This window comes from Pteropus medius, unplaced genomic scaffold, assembly GCF_902729225.1.
Source record: "Pteropus medius unplaced genomic scaffold, Ma_sr-lr_union100, whole genome shotgun sequence".
NCBI lineage: Eukaryota > Metazoa > Chordata > Mammalia > Chiroptera > Pteropodidae > Pteropus > Pteropus medius.
This window is the reverse complement of record NW_024349799.1, coordinates 16,295,881-16,322,983: the sequence shown is the minus strand read 5'-3', so window position 1 is coordinate 16,322,983 and position 27,103 is coordinate 16,295,881. Positions and strand designations below refer to the sequence as shown.

General features: G+C 49.0%; 1 protein-coding gene and 1 non-coding gene across 13 annotated transcripts in view; both read right to left on the bottom strand.

Annotated features, from left to right (window-relative positions):
* Positions 1 to 27,103, bottom strand: part of RAP1GAP2 (RAP1 GTPase activating protein 2) — a 220,120-nt gene that overhangs the window by 80,059 nt on the left and 112,958 nt on the right. For all 12 annotated transcript variants that reach the window (XR_005658073.1, XR_005658074.1, XM_039886366.1 and 9 more), the window contains one exon: positions 25,582 to 25,666. Coding sequence is in view for 10 of the 12 variants with exons in the window: in XM_039886366.1 (XP_039742300.1) it covers positions 25,582 to 25,666 (85 nt within the window). In the remaining 2 variants the exon portion in view is untranslated. The remainder of the gene's footprint in view (positions 1 to 25,581; positions 25,667 to 27,103) is intronic.
* Positions 6,177 to 6,295, bottom strand: LOC120621210 (5S ribosomal RNA). The gene has a single exon (XR_005658097.1). It is a non-coding gene; the product is annotated as a 5S ribosomal RNA (ribosomal RNA).

The following is a 27,103-nucleotide window of genomic DNA, read 5'->3' as shown; positions in this document are numbered from 1 at the left end:
ACACTGCGGGCCCGCAAGGCAAGATGGAGGCAGTACTGGGGCACAGAATCCCAGCAACACTACAAGGCCTGAAGAAGATCTGATGTCACATACATTGTGGGCCTCACGGCACTTGCTCGGGGCTTCAACCTTCCCACTCTGTGAATTGAAAAGTCCTGTGTATAAAGAGAATAAAAGTACTAAAAGAAAAAAAGCAGAGCCTACATCTTTAAAGGCATTCACGTGGACCTCATGGAGCCTAAAACATCCTACTCAAAGGTTAGAAGGAAAAGCTAAAAGAGTAAGTAGTTCTTTTGCAGGTGGAGCTTAGGGGTGGAGGAGTGCAGAGGCAGAGTGAACTGTTCCCTTCACGAACAGCCTGGGTTTTGTTTTTTAATCATTGCATGTATTACTTTAGTTTAAAAAAAAATTTTTTTTTTACCCGCTTTGAAAAAGAGAGCTGTCCTCATGCCCTATGGCTATCCCACAAGAAAAATTAAAAATCGATAAAGTGAATGGCTTGGAAACACTCAGACGGCATCTCAGGCTCAGGGCTCAGAGGCGGTCGAGAGCTGTGCTGCTAACAAGAGCACAGTGTGGAGAGCGAGGAGCCAGGCCCTGCAGCTCAGCCCAGGGCTCACCTGGGTCTCAGGGTCTCCTTCCAACACTAATAAACACGTCACACTTAGTACCCATCCAGGGCCCTCGGTCCTATTCCAGGTTTGGGAGGAAAGCAATGTGCTGGATCGGAAGGAAAAAAGTGAATTTTTAAATCTCTCAAAAAAAGGCACTGTGGTGTGGTAGAAAGAGCCCTGACAATGTGCCACAGACGAGGTTTTAACGCGTGGCTCTGCTGCTTGCCAGCTGTAACCAGTAGTAACCAGCTATGTGGCCTGGTGACTCAGCTTCTGAGCCTTAGTTTCCATACCTGTAAAATAGGAGATCTGACCCATTTTGCAAGGTAGTTGTATAGTGTGTCCAGCAGAGGGCGAGACACAAATACCCTCAGTAAATGGCAACTAAGATGATCTTCATGGCTTCCTCCCAGCTCCGGCTCCCTGCTCACTCCTCACGCCCCAGCCCCTGAGGCAGTGTGAAAAATACCCCACCACCTGCTCAGCCCCACCCAGGAATCTAACTGCGTTCCCTCCTCTGGTCCATCTCACTACCAGGCACACATCCTATCTCCTCTCTCCAGCCCAGCCCCATCCTGCTCCTACTCAAGCTCAAGCAACCCCAACGGCATCCACAGGAGAACAGAGAAGCCAAGACATGTCCTCAGGGGCTGGAGAGGACACAACTCAATTGAGGTCAGAGAGGGCCTTGGCATGGGTCCACTCCCTGGGGCTTGAAGTGACACTGGAGGTCAGAAGACAAGGGGAGAGGAGAGGGACGGAGTTCTGGGATGTGAACTGGGCCATCTCACAGATTTGGAGGAGCCAAGTGCTAGAGGGAACCATGGCTGCAAAGAAGCTAAAAACGTCCCTACGAAATTAAAATTCTGATAAAAAAGACCATGCATGTTAGGAGAAGAGATGCATCAAGCTCACCGGCCTCCCTGCCCCTACACGGGGAGGCAGGGGGCAGACTAGACTGTCCTAAATGAGCACCTCTCTCCCTCCCCTGGAGAAAGGGACCCAAGATAAGGCTCCTGCATCCTCAACATCCTCCCTGTTCCCTCCCACACCTGCTTCTGGCTCACCTGCATTCCTGCTCAGAGCCAGTGAGTCATTATGCAGAGACCCACCCCACCCTGCCATGCCCACTCCTGCAGCCTGGCTCCCTAGAATATGCCATAACCAGAATACTTCTGCAACCCCCTTGACCACAGCACCCCAGGGTCCAGGAAGCCTTGTGGTCCAAGCCCCTGCCTCTGTGCAGGAATGCATTCATCGGCCGCAAGGAAGGAAAGAAACAGGCAATAACTTACTGATCCCCTCTGGGCCAGCACTGGCTTGGGGCTGGGGACACAGCAAAGATCAGTCTCAATCCCTCTCCTCTTACCCACTCCCCTTTATTTGGTTGACTCCTACTTGTCCTGTAGGCCTTAACTTGGAGATCACCTCCTCCAGGAAGCCTTCCCAGCCTCCACCCCTTCCCCAGGTGGTACTCCCATAGCATCCTGCACGTGCCCTATCGAACCACTTATCTCTCTGTATCGTAATTTCTTGTTTATCTGTTTCCCCCACTACATCTGTAACCTCAGCACATGACACCTAGGTGCTCGATAAATACTTACTGAGTGAATAACTGAACAGAGGAACTGACTTCCGTCTAGTGACTGAGACAATCAGAAGTAAATAATTACAACCCAATTAAAGAAGAACAGTACCTGGGGTAAGCCAATGCCTGCAGGGACACACAGAGGAGTGCAATGGCTATGCTGCAAAGGAAGGACTTTCCAGAAAAGGGTTACTGTCCCCATTTTGCAAGAAAATCAAGTCCTGCATCTAAGGATACACAGTGGTAGAGCAAGAGTCAATATCCAGGCCTGGAATTCATTCCCACTACCTCCCATTGGTCTCTGATGATAATCCTGTTGGGGAGGAAGTGGGAAATGAAGCTCAAAGAGGTTAACTGACCTGCTTAAGGTCACACAGCCTGTTAGTAGCACAGCCAAGGGTTCTAGAAAAAGAAGATGAGGTGAAGAGAATGGAGAGAAAGAGGGTAGGGAGAGACAGTAAGTGTTTTGCCTGTGCTAAACTCAGATGCCAAGAAAGACACTCCAGGCGAAAAGGTCCACAGCCCCTGGCAGGGCCATGGGCAGCAGTGGTGACCACACACTGGCAGCCTCTCCAGGGTGGGCAGTGAGAGCACACAGGCCACTTAGAGTAAGCCCCAAGGAAGGCGAAGCACGAAAGAGCAAACGAGGAGCAGGAAGACAGCCGTTCTGGTAGAGTAAAACTGCCCTCTTTCCACTGGCAGTGGAGATGGGGGGAGGAGAAATTAAGGTCCCCTCTGTCAAATTAGCCTCCTCTGCCTCTGAATGAGATCTTACTTTTTCACCAGAAAACCTACTATTAAGAACACTTAGTGGTAATAATTTGATTATAAAAACCCCCAGCCTGGAGCAAGTCCCCGGGATCAACAGGGTTCCCTTCCTCGCCTATAATTTTTCAGCAGCAGCTGTGCTCTTTTTAGAGCACCAGATGGGGAGTCAGACAGACCGGCATCCAAATCTCAGCCCAGCCGCCAGCCCACTGTGTGACCTGAGCCCCATTCTCTTCATTTGTAAAGTTGGAATAGTGATCCCCACCTTCCAAGGTGCTCTGAAAATGAAATGAAATGAAATGACAAACATGAATGCACCTAACATAAGGACAACTGATCAACAAATGTCTGCCGACTCTGTTGAATTTATAGAATTAACGTTGCGATGGGAACAGTTGATATTTATTGAGCTCTCACTACATGTGCCAGGCCCTTGACTAAGTACTTTACATGTGTTTTCTCATCTATTCCTCATGACCACCTATGAAGCAATCTCTATTATCATCCCCTCTCTACAGCTGTGGAAACCAAGGCTGAGAGGTGACTAGGTCAATAGATGGCATCAGCGATGCAAGCACAGTCAGCCTCCAGAGTCCAAGTTTGAAGCCACCACACAAGTGGGAACAGGGTGTGTCATTTTGATCAACTGGTCGACACACAAGAAGCAGGATGTTCAGGGCTCAAATCCACCCCTCCTTCCTAACGTCTTTCTGAAACCCCCTCAGCCAGAATAGCACTTAACTTCGTTTGGGTACATAGCATATTCTGTTTTATATAAATGGCTAGAACTGCCTACTCTTTCCTCTAGACCAAAAACTGGCGGGCAGAAGCTCTGTCTACACACAGCAGGGTTGTACACATACCAGATTTCATAAAACCTAAAATGACATCCATTGTAAGATACACATTACCTTAGGTACCACTAAGCAAAAGCACTGCCAATTACAAACTGTGGCACGCTATTGCTGTGAGATACAGCCTGATTTGAGACATGTTGAATGTGTGGAGGGCTATGTTTTAGAAAACATGAAATACAGTAGTAGACACTCAGTAATTACTCATACTCAGTAATTATTTCTTGGGATAGTTGAAATCATAAGCCTCAAGTTTTGTGTCTTACCAGCTGGCTAAGGGGCGTGCTATATTTATCTGGGACTCAATTTTCTCATCTATAAAATGGGCAAAACAATTCTTCTCTTTCAAGGTGGCTGTGAGAACCAGAAGAATTCTGGTTTATAAACTATAAAATGCTTTATAAACTGTAAAGCACTGTACCAATCTAAAGTATACACAGGACAAAGAGTGGATGATGGACCTCACCACCAGTGGTTATGAGCGAGGCCATAAGACCCCGTGGGTGTTTGCAAGGGACTCTGTCTTTGGGCAATCCAGCCCCATTTTCTAGGAAACAACTGGGGTTCCTGCTTCCAAGTTGTCCCTTGGAACAAGGGTGTGACACTTGTTCCCAGCCCAACACTGGTGTCTATATCATGGCTCTCCAAGCCAGGCTTTGGGGTGCCAGTTGGCACAGTTTCTGGTTTTGTTCCCCTCTGTGGCCTGAAACTTCTGGTCTTCCCCACAAAGTTGGGCTTGGTGTTAGGTCTGAAACTCACAGTGGGGCGATTGTAAAAAGAGCTCTGTAAATCTCATCAGATTACTGGAAACAAACCTTTAGGCCTGCAACAGGGTGAACTGGAAGGTTAGGCACTCAAGAGAGGCAACGGCCTAAACGAAGGCTTGGAGGCAGAAGAGTGAGGAAGGGGTCAGTTTGGCTCACCAGTGGCCATACTTATGGCCCAGGCAAGAAGCCCAGGGGCCCTGCTGGTGTTTATCCCGAGGAAAAGGAAACAAAGTGACTCCTAGGCTGAGAGGGCGGGAGCAAAAGGCAGTGTTGCCCTCCCAAAAAAAATCTCTGCTTCTCCCCCAAGTCTTCTTATCCCTGAAATGCAAAGTGTCATGTGCTGCATAGCTGTCCTCTCTCCTAACTGGCACTGGCAGTCGGGTGTCTGGCTGAGAGTCAGCGGTAAGGCTCCCTCCCTCCATCACTCCAGTGGTCTCTGTTTCCCACTCAAGTTTCCTGCACAAACCAGAATGCTGTCCAAATCACCCTTCCACACTACACATCCTTCCCCTCTTCTCTCTTCCCCTCCCTCCTGCTCTCTTTCCTGTTGGCTCCTTGAGAGTGGAAACTGCAGCCATGCCCAGCACACCTGGACTCTGGGTCTGCAGCTGGGGCAGCAGAAGACTTCTGGGCCCTGCCACCAGCTCTCCACCTCTCCCTCCACCAAGTCAGTTTTGGGAACCAGGCACTGTAGACCATGGTACCAATTAGCCTCCTCCCCCAGTCCTGGCCTTGAATTGTACCTTGGAGAGAGGAGAGACTGAAGAAGCAACTTCAGAGAGAAGCCACCACAGAGCAGACGTGGAACCTATGCCCTCCCCAGCAGACCCTGCTCCCCTTCCCTTATCTCAGAAGTTGCCCCCGGCCCGAAGCTCTCCCTCTACCTCCCCCGACCCATGGGAGTATCGCTGCCCTCCCAGCAGAGCCTAGCATCATCTTGCGGAAGTGGAACATACCCAGCTACCACCAGGGAAGGTGTCCTCATCCTGCCATTCACTTGGCTGTGACCAAAGCTCAGTTCACTCATCTCCAAAATAAGGATTCATCCCATTCTCACTACTCAACTCCCCCTCAGCCTGTTTGGGGAAAACTGAGTGAGTGGAAGGATACAACCTCATACCATTTCTAAAGGAGGAGGCACCATATATTATATGCTAACGAACCTTCTCAATGGCCCTCTCCTACTTCTGTGCTTCGGTTTCCACACTCATTACAGGGTATGCAGGTGGCTGCTCTCCCTTCCCCTCCATTGGGGATGAGCTGTCGCCCCAGAGAGACCACCGGGTGCCCTATCAGCAGCCGCAGGCTATTGACTGCCCAGGGCTTGGCTGCTCTCGGCACCCTCTTGCCCAGGAGATGTTCCTACCTGCACAACCTCTGCTCTAAGACGAAGAAGAAAAACAAAGCTCCCCATCCGCCCCCATGCCTATATTAGCACTGTTAGTAAGTGGCAAAAGCAAGGTTTAGAAATTATCTTTTTTCTTTTTAAGTTTTTTTTTAGGTGAGGCAACTCTTGGTTGACCTCAGAGATTTCAAGGACCTTGTCAGCTTACAATCCCTTATTTTTTTTATTTTTTATTTTTTACGCCTACAGCACCTGGTCTTCCTAGGTGGTCTCCCATCTAAGTACTAACCAGGCCCAACCCTGCTTAGCTTCCAAGATCAGATGGGATCGGGCTTGTTCAGGGTAGCATGGCCGTAGACTAGAGATTATCTAAGCCAGAATTTCAATTATCAGAACTCTTCCTGTTAATGGCCCCCTCCACCCAGGACAATAGATTGCTGGGATTTTGCTGGAGCCAGTCCCCTTGCCTACCACACAGCAGGTTCTCATCAGATGTACTGGACTGAGAACTGAATCAGTCAATACATGTGGTTTTTTTTGTTGTTTTTTTTTTGTTTTTTTTTGCCGTGTGCCTGGCTGAACAGAGGGCGATATTGGAAACTGAGAAACTAGTCATTTTGGGGACTCATGCTCCCATGGGCCTGAGAGATGCTATCCAATTCATTCCACCTCTAAAAGACCCCACCCAACCTTCCCCTCCCCAGAGGGAGAAAGGTTGTTGGGCATTTCCTTTCAGGCTAACCTGCAGAAAAGGAACACTGGTAAATTGCACAAATTGCACGTTCTTTTCCTCCTCCCTCTTCTAGTTAATGATTACCTAAATAAATGCTTTCTGTCCCCAGTGACTCTAACAGTCAATCCCGGAGCTCCAATAGCCTAATTATATAAACAACCATGTAAGGGCTGCAATGCTGAACAGCTCTCTTCTCCATAAACCATATCAAATAGCACAATTGCCCCCACCCCCTTTTGCCAGCTGGGGCTGATGAATGGGCTACTGGGGCAAATGCACGCCCTGACAAAGTTTGGGGTAGTGCCCCTGGGCTGCCCATCCCGGGCCCAGCTGCTCCAGCTGAGGGAAGCATTTGGCTAAAAATACATTCACACCAATGCAGGGTCCTGCAGCATCCATTCTCAAACAGACACCCAAAACACAAGGATGGTACAACAGAGAGCTCCACAAACATCCACGTTCACCCCACACACACAATAAGCACTCACTCATGCAAACACATGAGGCTTTGGGGAGGTTTATGGTCCCACAAGGTAAGAACCATTATTATCTGTTGCTGCTTGCAATCTACCTGCCCAGTGGTCCCCTCTTCAAAAGCAGACAGAGAACAAAGGAGGCACATAAAGTGAAAGAGGATGAAGTTAGAGACCTCAGCCTCTTTTTCATGATCCACTTCCTTCTCTACCAAAAGAGATCCATGCATCCAGTGGATGTGTTTGAAGTGGTGCTGGCATCTGGCTCGGAGGACTGGTGCCACCTTCCAGACCTTGCATGAAGCCGTAGGCTGGGTGGGACTAGAACAGCAGATGAGCCTGCCATGCTGGGAACGCAGGACCCAGTAGCAGAAGTGCTCATTCTGACTGAGGAGGCTGCCAGAGCCGCTACATAGGCCTGGTCTCCCCTAAGGAGGTATTCAGGGGCACCTGAGCGGTGAGGTTATTAGCAGTGGACACAGTGGTAGCACCCGGCTCCTGGCAACCTGACCCCCTGGGTCTGTCATCCCAGCTGACTTAGCAGGTAGCTGGTGGACTTGTCATCCCCAGTTTCCTGCCAGCCAACTATCTGGTATTGATGGTATCGGCCACAAGAGGGCCCGGTGAGCCATACAGAAGATGTAGACCCACAGCTGGGGCTCCAAGCCATTTCCCTGTGATGCAGATGGATGCAGTCAACACAGGCGATTGCAAAGCAGATCTTGCTAAAGAGATCCCTGGATTCTTACAGTCCCAGACACACTTCTAGGACCCCTTCGGCTCCCCAAAGAGCAGGGGGCATGTCCTGGCCCCAAAGCACAGCCTCATTTTCATTAAATTGGGAATTCCTTTGGCCACGTGGTTATCCAGAGGGAAGACTGAACTGGAGCCCTGGGAGTAACCAGTCTGAAAGGCCACCAGGAGGTGAAATCATAACCTTGCTCTTCCAGGCATAAGGAAGGTGCATCCTGATTTTGGCTGAACCTATGAGGCTTGGACTGGGCACTCACCCTCGTAACCATCCTCTCCTAGAACCATCAGGCGACCTGGATCTGTTCTACCCCAGGAAACAGTGTGCCCAGGTCCTAGCCTCATCTTACACATAGGAGACCCCAACTTCAGCTGGAGCAGATGGAGTCAGAGTGTTTCTATGCTTGGCTACTCTGGTCAGCTCTATGGAATTTTGCACACTTTGAGTGACAGTCTTCCTGGGGTTCAGAGAAGCCAATCAACCTGGCCCCACAGCTCCCCTGAAATGCTCTTGTCAAGGTCACCAGTGGCCTCCACGTTGCCAAATCCAAGAACTCTGGTCTTCATTTCTCAGCACCGCCCTCCTTCTTGCTGCGTCCCTTCCTCTGGGCTTCCACAACAGCCCTGCTCTCCTAGTTTCCTTCAGCCTCTTCATAGGCTCCTCCTCCGATGGAGGCCCTGCTCTCATCCGTCTCCGCTGTCCTCCCATGCTACCCAACCATCCCCCAGATTTAATACCATCTCTATGCTGATTCCCCTACATGAATATCTCCAACTTTGACCTCTCCTTGAACCTCCACATCTAATTTACAATATCATAAGTATCTCAAAATTGGTGTGTCCAAAATAGAGCCCCTAATCTTCCTTCTCAAACCTTTCCAGGCTTCTCTATCTAGAAAAATAAGACCAAACACTATTTATTGCTCAAATCCCATCTAGGATGACTAGGCATCTAGATTCCTCCCTTTCCTTCACCTCCCGTGTCCAATCCATCAGTATACCCTGTTGTCCTCACCTCTTTAACATAACTTGAATCCATCCATTTCTGTCCATCACCACTGCCAACCTCCCAGGTCCAAGCCCCCTCAAGTTTTTGTCCAGACTAGAGCAACAACCTCCAATCTGGTCTCCCTCCATCTATTTTTGCTGATGCCAGATAAAAATCATATCACTTTGCTGATGAAGATCTAAACCCCTTTCAAGGCCCAAAGGCCTGGCATGCTCTGCCTCTCTGTAACCTCCTCTCATTCACTATACTCTAGCTACACAGGCCTTCTTTCTGTTCCTCAAAAGTACAGATTCTTTCTGGCCTTGGTGCCTTTGCACTTTTATTTCTGGCATCCAGGCACACCCTAGCTCTTCACACAGCCATTCCTTCGTATCCTTTTGGGCCCAGCTTAAACATTACCTCCCCCAGAGGCCTTCTTTGAGCCCCCAGGGAAAGCCATTTCTCCCTCCCACAGACACCGATATTCTCAAATAGCACCCTTGAAACAGTGAACACCCAAACACCATGTTTGTGTCTTTCTTTCAGAGCACCAATCAGAGGCTGTAGTTTTTGATGACTTTCTTATCTACAGTCTACCTCCCTCACTGGCAGGTAAGCTCCATGAGGGCAGGAATCATGTTCACTGCTGCATCCCCAGGCCCTAAAGCAGTCCCTAACCCATGGCAAGCATTTGATAAATATTCACAAAGTGAATGAAGGGATTTCACTGGCACTTCTGTGTGTAAGGTGTTCTTAGTGCAAGAGAAGAAGCAATACGAACTCTTGCTAGAGGGGTTCAGAGAAGGCTCCATGGAGGTGGTGGAATCCTAGTGTGCTTCTGAGTGAGGAGATTTAGAAAGGAGGGAGGTTGTACGGTGGTGGGGAGAAGAAGAAGCCTGAGCAACAAGAGTAGCAAACACGAAGCATATGCAGGGAAAATGTCAACCTCACTAGCTGCAGACCACCCACTGCTGCCAAACGATCCCTGCCAGGAGTGACCCTGCCAGGATGCCATCCTATGGTCTCCCCTACCAAGAGCTCAGGGATGCCCCCAGGCAGCTATTTGTGTACCTCTAGCTAAGAGGAAGCCAGCCTGCTTTCCCATCCTATACAGAGGAAGTAGATTTGCTCACCTCTACTGTTTCCCCACAGCTGCTACGACTCCCTCTGTAACCTCCCCTCATTCACTATACTTTAGCAACTTACTGATCCCCCAGGAGGCAATGAGCCTGCCTGGGGACAAGCCACGTGATGCTCAGCATCACACATGTGGTTTTTGGGACTCAACCAACTCAGTGAGTCACCTTTAGCAGGACCAAGGCTAGCCTATAAAGTGCCTCTGTGTGAATTCGAAAAGCGTACCCCTTCAGTGGAACAACTGGAAAAAGGCACCCTTTCCTCTGGTCAGATGCAGTCTCTCACAGGACACCCTGTTGGCCAGCAGATTTCAGCCCCTAATCATCCCCTGTGCTGGCTTCTGGGTGCCCCATGCGGTGCACACATTCTACAGCGATCTCTTCACAGTCCATAGCAAAATCTGGATTAGCTGCCCCAGAGCCCCATGTCCTCAAAGCTTCATCCAGCTGAGGAGTCCAGGCCAGCCCCAGGGTATCTCAAGAGTCTTGCCCAGGTGACCAGGATGACAGTCCCCATGGGGTCAAGGCTGTAACTTGCCCACCCCCTCCCCGTCCCTCATAACAACTGATGGCCAATTCCCAGAAGAGACCATCTGAGTCCTGGTGCAGAGCCTCCCACCCCACACTCATGGAGTGAGAAGAATTATTGGTGGGCTGGAAGGCCCTGTGGGTGTTTCCTGCTCAGTGATATTGAATTGTAAACATGTGTGCCTGTTTACTTTCCCTGTCAGACCTCGCTGGCTGCCCCGTAGCCGGGCAACACTATCTGACCCGGGGGACCAGGAGGGGTACTTTCTGTGCCAGGCAGGTCACCTGGGGAGCGTTATCTAAGCATGGCCAGTCTCAGCATGAAGTGCCTCCCTCTCCTCCCACAGGCGTTCCCACCCTCACCCCCAGATGACCCTGGACCCACACGACAGACGGTGCACTCTGATGGGAAGAGGCAGAGGGTGGCCCTGAGGACAGAAGCAGTGGCACCGTTACGATGAGACAGAAGCAGATCACCAGGACTAGGTGTGATCAGTCAGGTGGGCAGCTTTGCCGTTTCACTGCTAGCCAAACTGAGAGCCAGCAGGCTGAAACTGCAGCAAGATCCAGGTTAGATGGGAAGAAGACGACAATGTGTGATTGGAGGTAGGCGATGGCAGCTTCTTTCAAGGAAAGATTGGACAACTGCAGATCAGGGTTGGGCGAAGCTCACATATGACATTTCTTTCCTCAGTGAGGGTTTATCTTTTCACCTGGATGGGCGACCAGCAAGTATCTGCCTGAAGATAACAAAATCAAGATGATTTCAGCTCTAGACAGTGTGGTGTTATGCGGCCTTCTTTTCTCTGTGGAAAGCTTATGAATATACAACATATCCATCAAATCCCATGGTCAGAAGGAGAACATCTGAAATCATATAATCAGTCATGGGCTCAAAAAGCAATGAAATCAGGCAAAGAATCAGTCACATAACCATAGAATCCCATAGAAGGAAGACCTACTGTGTGCTGGGCCTCTAGGGTTTCCACTAGAAAGCAGGTAAAAAAAAATCCCCCATTTTACAGATAAGGGACCCAGATCTAACAAAGCCTAGTCTCTCCCACTGAACCATGAAGGTGGCCTAACCTTGCCACAGGCTGAATAATGCCCCCTACAAATGCTCTTGTCCTAATCCTCAGAACCTGTGACTATGTGAGGTTACATGGCGGGAATGGGTAATTAAGGTTGCGGATAGAATTAAGATTGCTAATCAGCTGACCCTGAGATGAGAAGAGGAGCTTGGATTATCCAGTGAGCCCAGTGTAATCACAAGAGTCCTTATAATAGGAGGCGGAAGAAGAGAACCAGAGAGATGACAGTGTGAGAACCTAGCTCAGTGGTTGCTGCCTTTGAAGACAGAGGAATGGGGCCAAGAGCAAGGAATGTAGGCAGCCTCTAGAAGATGGAAAAGGCCAGGAAATGGGTTCTCTCTTTGAGCATCCAGATGGAAAGCAGCCCTGTTAATATCTTGAGTTTAGATATTGACCCATGTAAGGACCCATTTCAGACTTTTGACTTCCAAAACTAGAAGATGATAAGTCTGTTATCTTAAGCCTCTAAGTTTGTGGTCATTTGTTTCAGCAGCTATAAGAACCTAACCAGATAGGGTTCAGGACAGACCTCTTGACAGGTGCAAGTCCAAGAAGACTTTGAGTAGAAAGGAAATCTTACACTCTAGCTCTGTACCTCTGACTGGGTAACCATTCTCCATGCCTCAAAACTGAAATGGCACACATTCACAGTCTGAGGTGAACTTTATTTTGATATTTTGATAACTGCAATGAAGCTCTTTGCTGATCTTCAAGAAACCAGGTGTGGACTACTGGCCTCCATGGGACCTGGGACTCATGCAGCAAGGAGAAAGGGTGCCCACCCAGCTGGCAGAGGACCATGCCATGCAAACAGGGCTCAGGGCACTGCATATCCATGACCACTCAGGCTGGACTGATGACCTGGGAGGCCTAGCTTCCCAGTTCCCACCTCTGTTGCCAGCACTCCCCTCGGGTACCTCCAGGCTCTGGATCCCCAACTCAGGCCTGCTCTTCAGGTGACAAGGCCGAACCCTGACACTTACTGGACCCTCCCAGCTCTGAAGACCCACCTTCCTGCTCCTCAGATCTGACCATGTTTCCTGACCTGCTTTCTGCTTCACTATTCTGGTGTTTAAGGGGCTCACTCTGGGGCCTAACGCTCCAGGATCGATTCCCTCATGGAAAAGTGATCATGCAAGGGTTTCCCGCCTGTTTGCACTTACCCAGGCCACCGGTGCCTCCACACCCAAAAAGGAACCACTAGAGCACTCAGTGGAGGTCATGTCACACATTCAGTCACTCTCAGAGGGTGGTTTCTGGGGCTCTGGCTCCTCACAGCCATCACACCCTCCAAGAATAGAGATCATACCTTCTCAGTTCAATAAAAGGTCACCAAGCATGAGATAGAGATAAATAAGCCACAGCTCTTGCTTCCTGTCTCCCTCAGCCCAGATCTCCCAACCATGGAATAACCTCCCCAAAGGAACACTCAAATGCTGTCCTAAACCCCATCTGGACATCCACAGGTGAGGCTGAGGCGCCATGAGAGAATCTAGTAGTATTCTCAAAATCATCCTGATCCCTACCACGTCTCTGAGGTGAGATGCAATTCTGGCCTCCTCGGAGCATAGGCAACCTGCCCCCAGGGAGGGAGAGCTCTAGAAACAGCAGCAGGGCATCTGTGGTAAAGGTCTTAATCCCAGACACCTTTAGGAGTCAGGAAGAACACAAGGCAAAACAGGAGTTGGAGAAAACACATCCCTCTCTATAGTACTGAAATGAATGTTTTAATATCATGTTGGTCAAACAAAGCATATCTGGGGACAAATTGGGCCCAGGCCTACCAGTTAATGATTCTCAATGAGGCAAACCCAACTCCTCCACCTCACCTCTCTCAATCTTTTTCCTTCCTTCTTCCACCACCACTGGCCTCTCCACTCCCTTCTTCTACCTTTATTCCCACTTTCCTTCCCCACCTCACCCCCACTTTCTCCTCTTTCTCTCCTCTACAGCAAATGAAGCCATCTGGCCATTTACCCCTCACTTCTGGCCTCCCATTTGGAGCCAATCAGCCATCATATTCACATCTAACATCTCAAAAACTTCTTGGTCCTGCCGCCAAATCAAAGCAGCTTGACCTAGGTCACTTCCTAACAAACCCAACTCATTCCTGCAACATAGCTCAGCTTCACTTCCACGTGTAACTGAGCTCAGGCTCTGGAATGTTCCCTTCACACAGCTGGAAATGCAGAGCCCGTCAGCCCAGCCTCCTGGTAAGGGCATAGCCGTTCCCCTCAAAAGCAATACGTCATGCCCTCTGAGAAGCCAAGTTCACAGACTGCACTACCTCCCTCCCAAAATCACTTGGTTCTTCTACTTCAAATCAGGGAGCCAATCGCTATGTATAAAGCTGAAATAATTTAATTTTAAAAAATTAAGGTCTCTACCCTCAAAGGTTTTTTTAACCTTTTACCTCATCTTTAGAGGACTCTTATAGGAATTAATATCTCTTACAGAGAGGAAACATTTATCTAAACTTCAGCAATTCCTTCTGAGCCACCTGGTTTTTTCTTCACTGGTTAAATGCAAGTAAAATTGAATTTAACTCTTTTTATTACAAAAGAACACAAACAATGCAATCCCATTTATTTATGCCTCTATCTCTGTGTATGATGCCAAGATGTCTGGTAAGGATGAATATGTCTGGATGGTAGAATGATTATTAGGGTTTTTTTTTTTACTTTATACTTTATAATTGCTTAAATTTTTTTATAAGCATATATCATTTCATTTAAAATCGAGAGTGCTGTTTATTTGCAAAAAAAAAAAAAAAGTCTATGGAAATTCTCCAAGAAAGTACTGGGCTTTTTTGTTCAATGCAACATTCTCAAGGCTGCATCTATCAATAAAGATTAATGAGTCACATATTATGAGTATTTATTAAGCACCAACCACTAAGTATTTACTAAGCACCTACTATGGGCCCCTTATGTACCAAGCCCTGTGGCAGCAAGGATGGAAAGAATACTCCCTGCCCCTCAGGACACAGAGCTGGGGTTGCACTGGGCCAGCCCTTTCTCACATACACCCCTGCTGTCACACTTGAATGGCATCCAACTATACAAGGGTGAGCAGGTGCTGGCACAGCCTCTGGATCTCCCATCAGGAGCTCCTAAGAGACGGCAGCCTATACCTACAGTGGGTTAAAGAGTGTCCATGTCCAGGAATTTTCAAATGTGACCTAATTTGGAAACAGGGTCTTTGAAATATAATTAAGTTAAGAATCTTGAGATGAGATCCAAGTGGAATCAGACAGGCCCTAAATCCTTATAAGAGACCCACAGAGCAGAGACAGCCGGAGAGAAGAGAAGGCTGTATGAAGACAGAGGCAGAGTTGAGTTCCCAAGCCAAAGGAATACCTGATGCCACCAGAAGCCAGAAGCAGCAAGCAAGGATCCTCCTGTTCTAGAGCCTTTGGAGGGAACACAGCCCTGCTGACACCCTGATTTTTGACTTTTAGCCTCCAGAACTGTGAGAGAATAAATTTCTGTTGTTAAGCCATCGAATTTTTGGTAACTTGTTATAGTAGCCCCAGGAAATGAATACACACCCCAAGGCCTGAAACTCCACCTCCCCTCAGCAGGGAATCTGCCAGGGGTTAAGGAGGAAAAAGCCAACCAGAGAGTGACATACAGGAGCTACCTGCTGGGGCTCAGAAATGCAGGGGTGATGTCCCTTCAGAAGCAAACACAGAATCCCTCATCCAAGGCCCTCTCAAAGTAGCAGGCACACTGGGCTTGAGTGTCAGGTAAATAACAAGAACACATGGGGTGGCGGTGGAGTGCAGCAGGACCCCCCAACCCCAATCCGGTCTCAGTGAAGACATGTCTATAGCAGCTGGAGAGAAGAGTGGGATAAAAAATGAAACCACCCCACAAGCATTTAGCTCATTGCCCATGATAATATCCACTCCACCTGCTTCCTCCTGTAATCTTCACAGCAACCCTGTGGAGTGGGCTCAGTTCTACAAATGAAGGAACTGAGGTTCATGGAAGAGGACTGAACTGTACAATATCACACAGTAGGTTACTAAATCCCAAGCCCCAGTCTCTGTGCTCCAGACCTGGAACAATCCATTAGGAAAAGCAGGACCCAAAACAAGCAGGATGTCATAGAGCCAGGGGCTAAGTTAGGGAGGGATGGCTAGTCAGGCCTTCAAGGGCAAGTAAGTGGCTCAACTAGGGCTAGAGCAGCACGGAAAGCAGCTCCACAGAGACACCCTGAACACCAAGTGCTCTATAGGGGTACAAGGTCAGTCAGTGTCTGTCTAGAAATATAGACTCATATTAATATTAGCCACAGGCAAAAAGAATAAGGAAGGAAACTTCTGATGGAGACAAACAGATCATAAAATGCATTCTAAAGCCAACCTCAGAACTCCCCATAGCCTCGAATTATCCAGATGTCCACTAAGTCCAATCCCCAAATCCTTTATGAGAACACCGGCTTTGCAGGGTCTTCCTGTTCCCATGGGGACTGCCTGGCCTGTGAGCCCTGAATCGTTCAGGGCAGCCTGACTACAGGAGTTGGGAGCATGATCGGGGGGACGCTCGCTCTCTGAAGACCCCTTCTGGGTCTGTGTAAGTTTGCTGGGCAGGATTTTTGTTTTCAGCCTTTTTCCAATACCCTCACTATCATCCACATTTTCCAGGCAGGGTTTCAGGTCTAATACACAGGACTCAGGAGGGGCCAATCTTACAAAATGCAATTTCTGTTTTTGTTCATTGGACATGGAGAGGAACCTCAGCTGTGGGGACCAAGCAGGGCAAGAAATCGGGCAGTCCTGAGGAAAACGACAGAAAAATCGGTGTATTTCCTTCCGGACTTTCCCTCTATGCATTGTTGTTCTCTGCCAGAGTAACAGCTAACATTTCTGCTACACATGCTCCGTGCCTCTGTTCTAAGTGATAAACATACATCATCTCGATTAGTCTGCATCGCATTAGGCAGGTTCTCTTCTATCCCTATTCTATAAACTGTGGAGGCACAGAGGAAACTGAGGCACAGAGAAGTTACACAGCTAGAAAATGGTAAAGCCTTAAGCCCAGGCAGAAACTATGTTCTTCACTACAACTTGACATTGCTTCACATTTTTTGAGAAAAAACATGAAAAGGATCTGGGTCCAGGTTAAAGAAACTGGATTAGCCTCTGTGGTGGGGGAGACCATGTGGCCTGTCAAAAGGAAAAGTAGATAAGCCGAAGAATCAAAGGAGAGGGGAAGAGGGTCCCCAGAGAGAACATTCTGGAAGCCCATCTGGCCTGTTCCCTAACACAAAGGAGAGAAGGAATAAGGCCCAGGTAGCCTGGATACCTAGGCCTGTGGCTTGGGCTCCATTAGCAATTTCTAGGAAGCAGGACTCCCCTTTGAGGCCTCCAGCTTGAAAAGCTAGGAGCCCAAGGTTACATGGGAGCAGGCAAGGGACTCTCATGTGCTGGTGGCTTCCAGTTCCCTAGGGAAAAGCTGTTTCTCAAGGGAACCAAATCATCATCATCCTCATCATCATCCTCCTCATCATCATATCATCATCCTCATCATCATCCTCATCATCATAACCACTTACTGAATACCTATTATGTGTAGGCACTCCACTAGCTACTTCATGGATTACCTCATTACTCCTCACTTCTACTCCTCTAGGTGGCCACTGCCCCTATTCCACAGGTGAAGAAGTTGAAGGTCAGGGAGATTAAGTAACGTGCTGAAATGATTCATGCAAAGCGGTCTGGAGCAGTGGATAAGACAGCACAGGCTTCAGAGTCACACAGGCAGACCTGACTCCAAATCCTGGCTCTGCACTCACCCGCTGTGGAATCTTGAGCTAATAACTTAACCTACTCTGACAATTTCAATCAGAGATGCCAGAAGTAATTCATCTCAAATGTCAACTCCAGATGACTGGCAGTGGCTGCCTGCAGTGCTTTATTGGAGAGGATCCTGAAACCATGTCTAAATTCATGGGAAAGAGTGCCATGATCAATTACTAATAACTACCATAGGGGCAGAGCACAGAGTGAAATCACAAGTGTCACCTATTTCCCTTCTCTGTTCTAGAGAAACACCCTGGCTTCTAGAGACGGCTATACACATATATGAGTGCACTTCCACGGCCGATGGATTTTTGACTAAAGTGCCAAAGCAACTCGTCTTTTCAGCAACTGGATATCTATATGGGAGTAAATGGACCTAGACTCCTATATCATGCTATACACAATTAAATCGAGGTAGATCTTAGACCTATCGCTAAAACTATAAAGCTTCTAGAAGAAAACATGGAAGAAAATCTCTGTGATAGAAAATAAGCAAAGATTTCTTAGGACACAAAAAGCTATAGACATAAAATGAAAAATATCCATAAATTAGGCATCAACAAAATTAAAACTTGTGCTCATCAAAGACACCATTAAGAAAAAGAATGAACTTGTGTCCAGAGTATGTAAAGAAGAACTACAAGAAGACAAATGACCTAATTTTAAAGGGGGAGGAGGGGCAAAAGAAACTATAAGAATGGTCAACAGCATGTGAAAAAGTGTTCAACATTATCGGTCATCAGAAAATGCAAATTAAAAACACAATGAAATACCCCTACGTACACACTCAAGTGGCTAAAACTAAATAGACTGACGATGGCAAATGTTGACAAGGATGTGGAGCAGTTGAAATTCTTATCACAATGCCCAGTAGGGATGTAAAATAGTACAACTATTTGGCAAAAAGGTTGGCAGTTTCACATAAAGTTAAACATTTACCTATCCCTTGACCCAGCCATTTCACTCTAGATATTTGCCTATGGGAAATGAAAATGCATGTCCAAAACAAAACAAAACAAAACAAAACTTATTCATTATAGCCAAAAACTGGAAACAACCCAAATGTCCCTCAACGGGAGAATTAAAAAATTGTGTCTTCACACAAAGGAGCAAATGCCTGGTACCCTCAGTAGCATGGGCAAATCTCACAGATACTATGCCGAGCTGGACACAAAGGAGTACGTACTACATAACTCCTTTTATATTAAGTTCTAGAACAGGTAAAACTAATTTACAGCAAAAAAAAAAAAAAATCAGAACACTGGTTGCTTGGGGGAGAGGGAGGATTGACTATAAGGGGACATGGGGAACTTTATGGGGTGGCAGAAATGTCCTGTATCTGAATCAGAGTATAGGTTGCATCAGTATATCCATTTATAAAAGCATACAGTTAACATTTATGCATTTCAATATGTCAATTTTTTTAAATACAGTTGCACCTAAATTGCAAGAAGTTTAAGCTAGTTAGCCTTAAAACATGAACAAAAAAACGTGAACAAAAACTACACACAAGCACGCACACACAACACACACACACAGACATGCACACATGAGGGGTGGAGGATCCATGCAGGTGGTGCACACACAGACATCTCCATGACCTCAAAGCCTTCAAGCTGCATCCCCACAAAGGCAGATCGGGGTAAGCCCTTCCTCACATCTGCACTGCCCTTGGGCTCCCCAGCCCAGTGGCCTGTATGAAATCAAAGGGCTCCTGAGGAGATGACATCTGGATAGGCGACCTAAATGGGGTCCGTGTAGAGACCAGAGATGGCTCTCCCAGGGCCCACCGAGCATCGACAAGAGCTAAATTTCCTGCAGCAGTGGTAAAGGGGGGAACAAATATTTGTCCCCTCATGTTCCCCTCTAAGGCTTTCTTGAAGAAAGAAAAAAATCAAACCTTGCTGATATCCTCCAGCCCTTCCTGCCCCGGCCCAGAAAGGCTCCCAAAGTCCTTCCCACAGATGACTTCTCACCTCGTTCATAAAAATGGGTATATCCAAAAGGAGCTGACAATCCTTCCCAGGGTGGACAGGAGAGAGGGGTCAGAACTAGGGCAAAGTGAAGAGATGGCATCGGGTCTGGGGCTATGCTACAAGCTGGAACGGAAACCCCAGCCCACCCCCAGGGAAAGAGACTTGCTGACGGGCAACTGGTAAGCCTCATAGCGTGGGAGGAGGAGACCAGCACGGCTCTGCCCAGAGGGAATGAAGAGACTACAAAAGACAACTTTCCTCTCACCTCCATTTTCTTCTCTAGCATCTGGAGACTTACACACCTGCCTGACCTTCTTCTCAGGGTGTTGGGGGCATTCGTGAGTCGTGGAGAGCAAAGTATCAAGGCAAAGTAGGAACAAGATTTTGCTCATCCCCACAGAAGGAACCCCAGGCGTCCTTATCCTCTTCTGGAAAAGGTCTGAGCAGAGGCTGCCCTGAGACTTGCACGAAAGGGGTTGGAGAAGCCTGAGCAATGGTCACCTCCCAGCTGACCAGGCTAGCCAGGCCTCGTGAAGCTCGAGGCCAGTGTGCTGCTGATTCAGATCAAGGTCACATCAAGTCCCATCACTGTCACCTTCAAAGAAATGCACTGCACACTTACTGTGAGCTGTAGGAGATTCAGGAGGGTCAACCCAACTCCTTCACATCACAAAGCCCAGGAAGGTTGTTGTATACGGCCAGTCTCTGGGGGAGGGCGGGGGTTAGCCCAACCCCCATGTTGCCATTAGGGCCCCTTCCTACTCCCCGACATCACCTCCCCATGAAGCTGTCCTCGCTCCTCTCCGCCCCACTGAGAAGCCACATGACGCACTTGAGGTTGTCACGTGCTGAGCCATATGGTTTCTTCTGCTCAGTTACGGCCCCCTGTAGACAGCAGGTTCTTTGAGGGGTGAGGATTGCAGCCTCGGTTTGACCCCATGGGGCCCAGAGCAATGCTGGGCACACAAAGCCAGCCCTCCCTAAATATCTGTTGATCCATTTAGGCACGGAAACCAGATCATAAAAAAATGGGGGTCTGGAAACAATCCACAGCATTCCTAGGGAGACAGCCCCAAACCCCTCTCCCAGCCCACCCTGTGCCATCCACAGTTTGAGTTCTGGCTGGGAACTGGGCTCTCATTCAGCCCATCTGCTCAGCATCTCTTTGGTTGTTTTTTCTCGGTTTCATAGCAGAAAAAAAATCCCCTTGAAAAACACCAACAGCAAAGAGGTGGGGGAGGGTGAGTAAGAGACCAGTTGCAACAGGCACAGCAGTGGGGGGCAGGGGACTGGTGGGGAGAGATTCTCGGGGCTGGAGTCCAGCTACTCCTCCAGCAGTCCCTTCTCGTTGGGAGAAGCAACTAGAGGAAGGGCTGTCCCTGTGAGGGGCAGCAGGAGGGGGATGAGAAGAGTACTTTGCCAAAAATAGTTTGGGTCTTAGAATTTATTTAACTTAATCTGCTGTTTATAGGAGGAATACAATAATCAGGAATATCTTCAGTGGACCTTGGGCAAGTCATTTCTTGTCCAATTTGCCCATGAAGAAAATGGATCATCCAAACCTACTATCTTTGACTCCCAAGCTAATCAGTAGCAAAGTGGTATGCCTGCCACCCCTGCCCCAACCTGCACTGCCATGGGAACCAAGTGAAACCCTTCCCCACTGCCCAGATGGGGGCGCTACAGAACCCCCAGGGCCAGAGACCCTGGAGAGAGTCCAGCCTTCTCCCCAGGTGTCACAGACCTTAGTGTACAGTAACAACCCAGGAGGTTGGGAGGCCTGATCCTGCCCTCATAGCAGGTGGGAGCCCAGGTCAGCACAGGTGACCCCATATGAACTGACGGAGAAAGATGGGGCTTCAGTCCACATCCTGAAGAACACATGTCTATGTACTTAATTTGGAAAAGTGTTACCTGGAGATAGAGCCTCAGCCAGGATATGAGATTCGGCAAAACCAGACAGGTACCCACCACACCCAGAACTGGGGACTCACAGAGCAGGACAGTTGCTGCCCCCAGGGAACTCAATGCAGGGAAGCTTCTGAGACCAGCAATATGACTTGATAAGTGTAGTCACAAAAGGGATGCTCCCTCTGTGGTGAGTGGGCTGCGTGACGTAAATGAGGATCATGGTCTTAAGTCCCTTATGGCTCAGTTAACTTTGCACAAAGGAAAAAAAAATGCCCTAGCCACAGAAAGATGTCTAACTATAGCCACAGGCTGTCTTAAGGTATAGAAGAAGCCCAAATGACAGTCACAAAGAGACCCCTAAGTCCGAGCACACCACACACTGATCTTGAATGCCAACCACAGGAGGGTCCCAACCCCAATGTGAGTCCCCAGGGTGACTTTGCATCTTCCTCTGAGTTCCCAGTATTGACCTTGGCCTTGGGACTTTGGACAGTAAAGTCACAGGCTGGGAAATTCCTGAGTTCAAAGAGGAGAGGGACAAAGCATTTGGAGATGGGGCTGCCTTCTGACTATAGGTCACTAAGATTTCTCTGCAGGTTGCTGCTCTGCTCTGCTCTGAGACTGCCTGGGGTCTCACGCAGGCCAGCCTTACCCCCTGACAGCTGGCTGGGCCTTGTGCTGGCCAGAGCAGAATGGGGCCAGGCAGATGTTCATAAATAATTTCTGAATGAATCAATATGTTAACTAATAATTCCTTACCTATGCTCCATATTCCTGATCAGCCCCCCTTCTCTCTATCTCCAAATACTCTCCCAGCTTCCTCCTTTCAGCTTTTCCACATACTCAGGTCTTCCATCGTCTCACAAGCATTGTCTACATCCTCTGACTCTCACACTGTCTCTACTCACTCCTCACATGCCCAATTCACTGTGCACCTCCATCCCTCCCCATAACTGTTCTAGGTTAGAACAGCAGCAGCAACCAGGCCACTAAGCCCAGAGGCCACCCAGAGGCCTCTCTGCAACAGCTAACACAGCTGCCCAACCCTCCTTTGTGAAACATCCCTCCCACCATGTCCCTAGCCTCCTCCACACCAACCTTTACAAAAGGGAGGCCCTCAACGTGCTACCCTAGGAATCCTCTTCTTACCCCACCCTCTCCCTGGAGAGTTCACTGCCCCTACCCACCCCTCCACCCCAAGCTTCAACTCCCATCTTTATGAAAATGACTCCAGATTTTTACCTCCAGCCCAGACCTTCCTTCTAAGCCTGGCCCCAAATACCCAGCTGTTCACTGACATCGCCATTGGTGTCTCAAGCATGTCCAACTCGGCGCTTAGAACTTAAGCTCTCGTCCTCCCTCCCGGGTCACTTCACCTCAGAGAATGACTAACATTTATCCAATTGCTCCAAACCTGGGGCCACTCTTACCTCCAACCTCCCCCCAAATCCTCCTATCTCCAATATAACTCCTAGGAAACCTGAAATCTGACCCCTTCCAAATAACCTCACGGGACCCTCAGAGTCAGGCCACCATTCTCTCACCAGACTCCTCTGAAGGCCTCCCAAGTCATCTCCCACTTTTTACTCTGCTCCTTCCTACACACTCTTCACACAACAGCCAAGGCGATTTTTCACAAATCCCACCATCTTACTGCTCTGACTAAACTCTTCAATGATTTCAATGACCTTAGTTAGGATAAAGCCCAAAATCTTCAGCAAAACTTCCAAGGGTCTGACTCTTCGTCCCTAACTGTGGATGCTCTGGCCGGTCTGGTCTTCGGGTCTCTCTCCTTCCTCAGCGCATTTCAGAGCCTACAGCAGTGCTGCTCAGAGCTGTAAAGCACATATGAATGGGAATATGAGTAACATGCAGATTCTGATTCAGTTGTCTGGAGTGAAGCCTGAGATTCTGCATTTCTAAGGATCTCTCAAGTGATGAAGGTGCTACTAGTCTCTTGGCCTCACTCTGAGTTGTAAGCATCTAGAACACTCTCCTCCACCCTGCCTGTACCTCTGCCTAACTAATTCCTACTCAACTGTCAGGGTTCCACTTAAACATCATTTCCTCAAAGAAGCCCTACCTGACCCACTCCAGGATTAGGTAACGGACCTCATATTGTCCCCCAGCTACATTGTGCTTCTTCTTTGGAACATTCATCACACTTAACTGTCCATCCCTCATTCTTGAAATTACGTTTTCAACTTTCACCTCCCCAGCTAGACTACAAGCTCCACAGGGGCCACAATGTCTTGTTTACTACTAGGTCCCCAGCGTCCAGCACTGGGCCTGGCATGTGGTCAGCACTCGTAGTAAAAGCTGTTGGCCTTGACTGCCCTGCATCTATTTCCTCTTCTTCTTATAATAACACCTCAGTTTTCCTTTGAGGAGCCACCCCTCCTCCATTCTTGGTTTTTAGGGTTTAGGAGATGGTCATGAGACCCAACTCTGGCCAATTGGAGCCTTCCATCTCTCTGGATGCAATGATGGTTCAGAGATAGACACGTGACCTAAGCCAGGCCAGTGAGCTTCCTCCTTGGGACTGTCGTTAGAACTACTAGGGAAAAGAGACTCTTCTTTCCACTGGAGTTACTTAGCGGGTAGGAACAGCTGTCACCATCCTGCCACCATCCTTTCACCAGAGATGGAGCTTAACAAAGAATGAAACCAACACAGCAGACAGACAGAAAGAGACAGATTTCATAGATGCAGCCATGCCTGGCGTCTATACTTGCCATTACAAAGGCAATAAATTCTCTTTTAAGCTTAAGCCAAAGTTCTAGTGCTGCCACTTGAAACCATGAGTCTTCACTAATACAACATTCGAATAAATATTGGGTGCTGAATGAATTAAATGAATGTGTGAGGAATTAAAGCCTGCCAAGAGAACACAGACTCCTCTCGGAAACTTGCAGAGCTCTCCCTGCAAATGCCTGCCATCCATGAGCACAGAGACAAGCATCCCACACCCTACTTTGCAGGCCAAGGGGCTGAAAATCTGAATGGTAATATGCTTTCCAGCATTACCCTGTGTGAACAAACCACCCCCAGCACCTGACTCAGATGCCAGCACTGTGACTAGGCTGATGAAGGTGGTCAGGTTTTCAATGTTCCCAGGTATCCCACCAGGAAGAGAGCCCTACACCTCACCCGCTCCTGAACTCCTAATTTAACAAGGGCAGGTTCTGGTTGTCATTCCGTGATATTCCCCCTCAGTGCATACCACATAGTTCTGTGCATGGTAGGCATTCGGTACAGGATGATAATGGGAAGACGGTTTTTATCTGCTTCCTTTGGGGTTTCACTTTGCAACAGATTAGGTCAGAGAAGAGGGGTACAACAGAGAGCAACAGGGAAGAACCCTAATTATTTTCCTGTGAGTCACCTCACAGCAGAGCTCCAGGGCAGAGATGGGGGCTGGCCTAGATGTCCCCTCACATGACTCAGGAGGCAGAGCTAGTTCTCACTGGCAAAATGGGAGGGATAGAGAGAGGGAGGGATGGAGGGGCACTGTGCCTTGGCAGGAATACTGGCTGAGCCAAAGTCCTCCCTGAGGGCCAGCTCAAGTTTTTGTGGCCATCCTGCCAGCGGGGATGGAAAGGTAAGTGGGAAAAGGCATCATGGGGGAAGGGTGCTGCCCCCTTGGCTCCTTTCCAGGAATGAGAGGGGCCTGGGTCTGGGGTCCTGGAGTATGGTCTCCCAAGAAAGAGCCTTGTGAATAAAGTGCCAACAGGAAAAGAATTACTAGCTCCCCAGAGCCTCTAAGGCAACTCTCCCACAGGGACTGGGGTGACAGGGACAGCCCAACAAGGAGGTCGGAGGCAGGCAGACCAGTATCAAGTGCCATTTAAGTCCCAGGAGGGTCCCAGCACACAGGGTCCCTATCCCAGCTCCTGGCAGCCCTTTTGGGCAATAGCCCCTTAAGGCACCAGCCTGTTTCTCCTACCTACTTCTACCTGGGCTCCTTGTCCCAGAACCCCACAGCTCCACAAGGCCTCTTGCTAATCACCAAGCATCCTGTCAACCCCATTCAGCCCCAGTCCATTTTCTCACCGCGACCTAACACCTCTGAGTCTCAAAGTCACACTTTCCTCCTGCAATGGTGAGCTCAAGTGAACCCTCACTGGGACACAGGCAGCTAGGCCTGGTGCCATAACAAAGCAAGGCCTTGAGCTTTCCCCCACCTACTTCCCCTCCCCGCTTTTCCCCACCCACTTCCCCTCCCCGCTTACCAACTCTAAGCCTCTTACCTTCATGGTGGGAGGCGCAGTGAGAGGAGGGGAAAGCGACCGGTCTGGGAGGGTCACATCTGAGCTGTTGGCCAGCTCCTGCTTCCTGTAAGGAGACCACAGAACACAGAAGAGGAGAGTGAGAGGCTGCCTGCACCTTCCCCTCTCTCCTCGAAGAGTAGCTAGACTTGGGGACACACGACACAAAACTTGAGTGGAGTGCATTTCATTGCTGGGAGGTACTAAAATCTAAAGCAGGGTTGTGCCAAGCATGGTCCCTGCTCTAGCAGCATTAGCATCACCTGAGAACTTGTGAGAAATGCAAATTATCAGGTGCACACTAGACTCTCCAGTGATGGGGCCCAGGAATCTGCATTTTAACAATCTCTCCAGGTGATTCTGATGCATCCGAAAGTCTGAGAAACATGGGGCTAACAAGATACAGGACTGAGGCCTGGGTAGGAGAAGAAGGGAAGAGGGGTAACCGTTTTCAAGTCACCCACTCTGGGGCCCCTTTGTCCCTAAACACACACACACACACGCACACACTGGAGAGCTGACCTTGGAAGGACTGGGCTGCCTGCTGTGGAAGCTGCAGGTAAAACTTATTTTAGTCCATGTGGGCTAGGACCATGGAGAGACAGCTAAACAGAGTTGCGTCACCATGACAACATGATTACGACAAATTCGCTGCTCTCACACACTCCCCACTTTCCATCTGGCCCTTGCTGGTGACCAGGGAATGCTGGTTTGCAGTCCCATCACCAGGCAGAATGTCTGCAATGGGATAAGACTTCAGAACAACAGATATGCAACAGGGCCAGCTAGGCAGAACCTGGGGGAGTTCCCAGACAAGGGACTCTGGTGTCCTGGATATACCCTAGTTATATCCTGGGATGAGAGGGAAAGCAAGGATAACAATACTAAGAGCCTAAGAAGATTGGGCTGAGCTATCAAAGCCTCCAACTTTGCAACTGTGTCCTTCTCCAGAGACCCAGCCTGAAGCACATGAGTCAGCCCGACACCTGATCCCACTTAAGTGACCAAAGGACTCCGCTGCCACATCGAGAAAATGCTTCTGTACTTCTTTCCAGCTCACATTCTTCCCATGGGGGTAACAGCTCCAACCCCAACCTCCTTCATGAGAAAAGCCCACCTCTTGCAGAGCCCAACCCTCGGCCTTTCCAGAGCAAGCCCTTGCCCTGAGGCCCAGACACCACCCCGTCGTGACTCCCTTCAGCCAGGCAGGCCCAGTTTAAGAGAAATCAGGCCAGGTGCCACAGGGCCCTCTCCACCCTGGCACAACCCCTGCCTGCCCTGCAGCCTGTCCTCTAGGAAGCCCAATAAGGAGGCTACATGAACATTTGGCTAGAGGATCCATATGACCCCATTAACTTCAACCCTGCCAACCCCCCTCTCTGCTACTCCAGCTGCCTTCCTCCTCCTTTCTTCTGGGAACTTGGTCTCACTCTGATGGCTGAAACGGGGGTCCGCTCCCTCCTGATCTAGACCATAACTAGCACAAGAACCAGTAGAGCCAAAA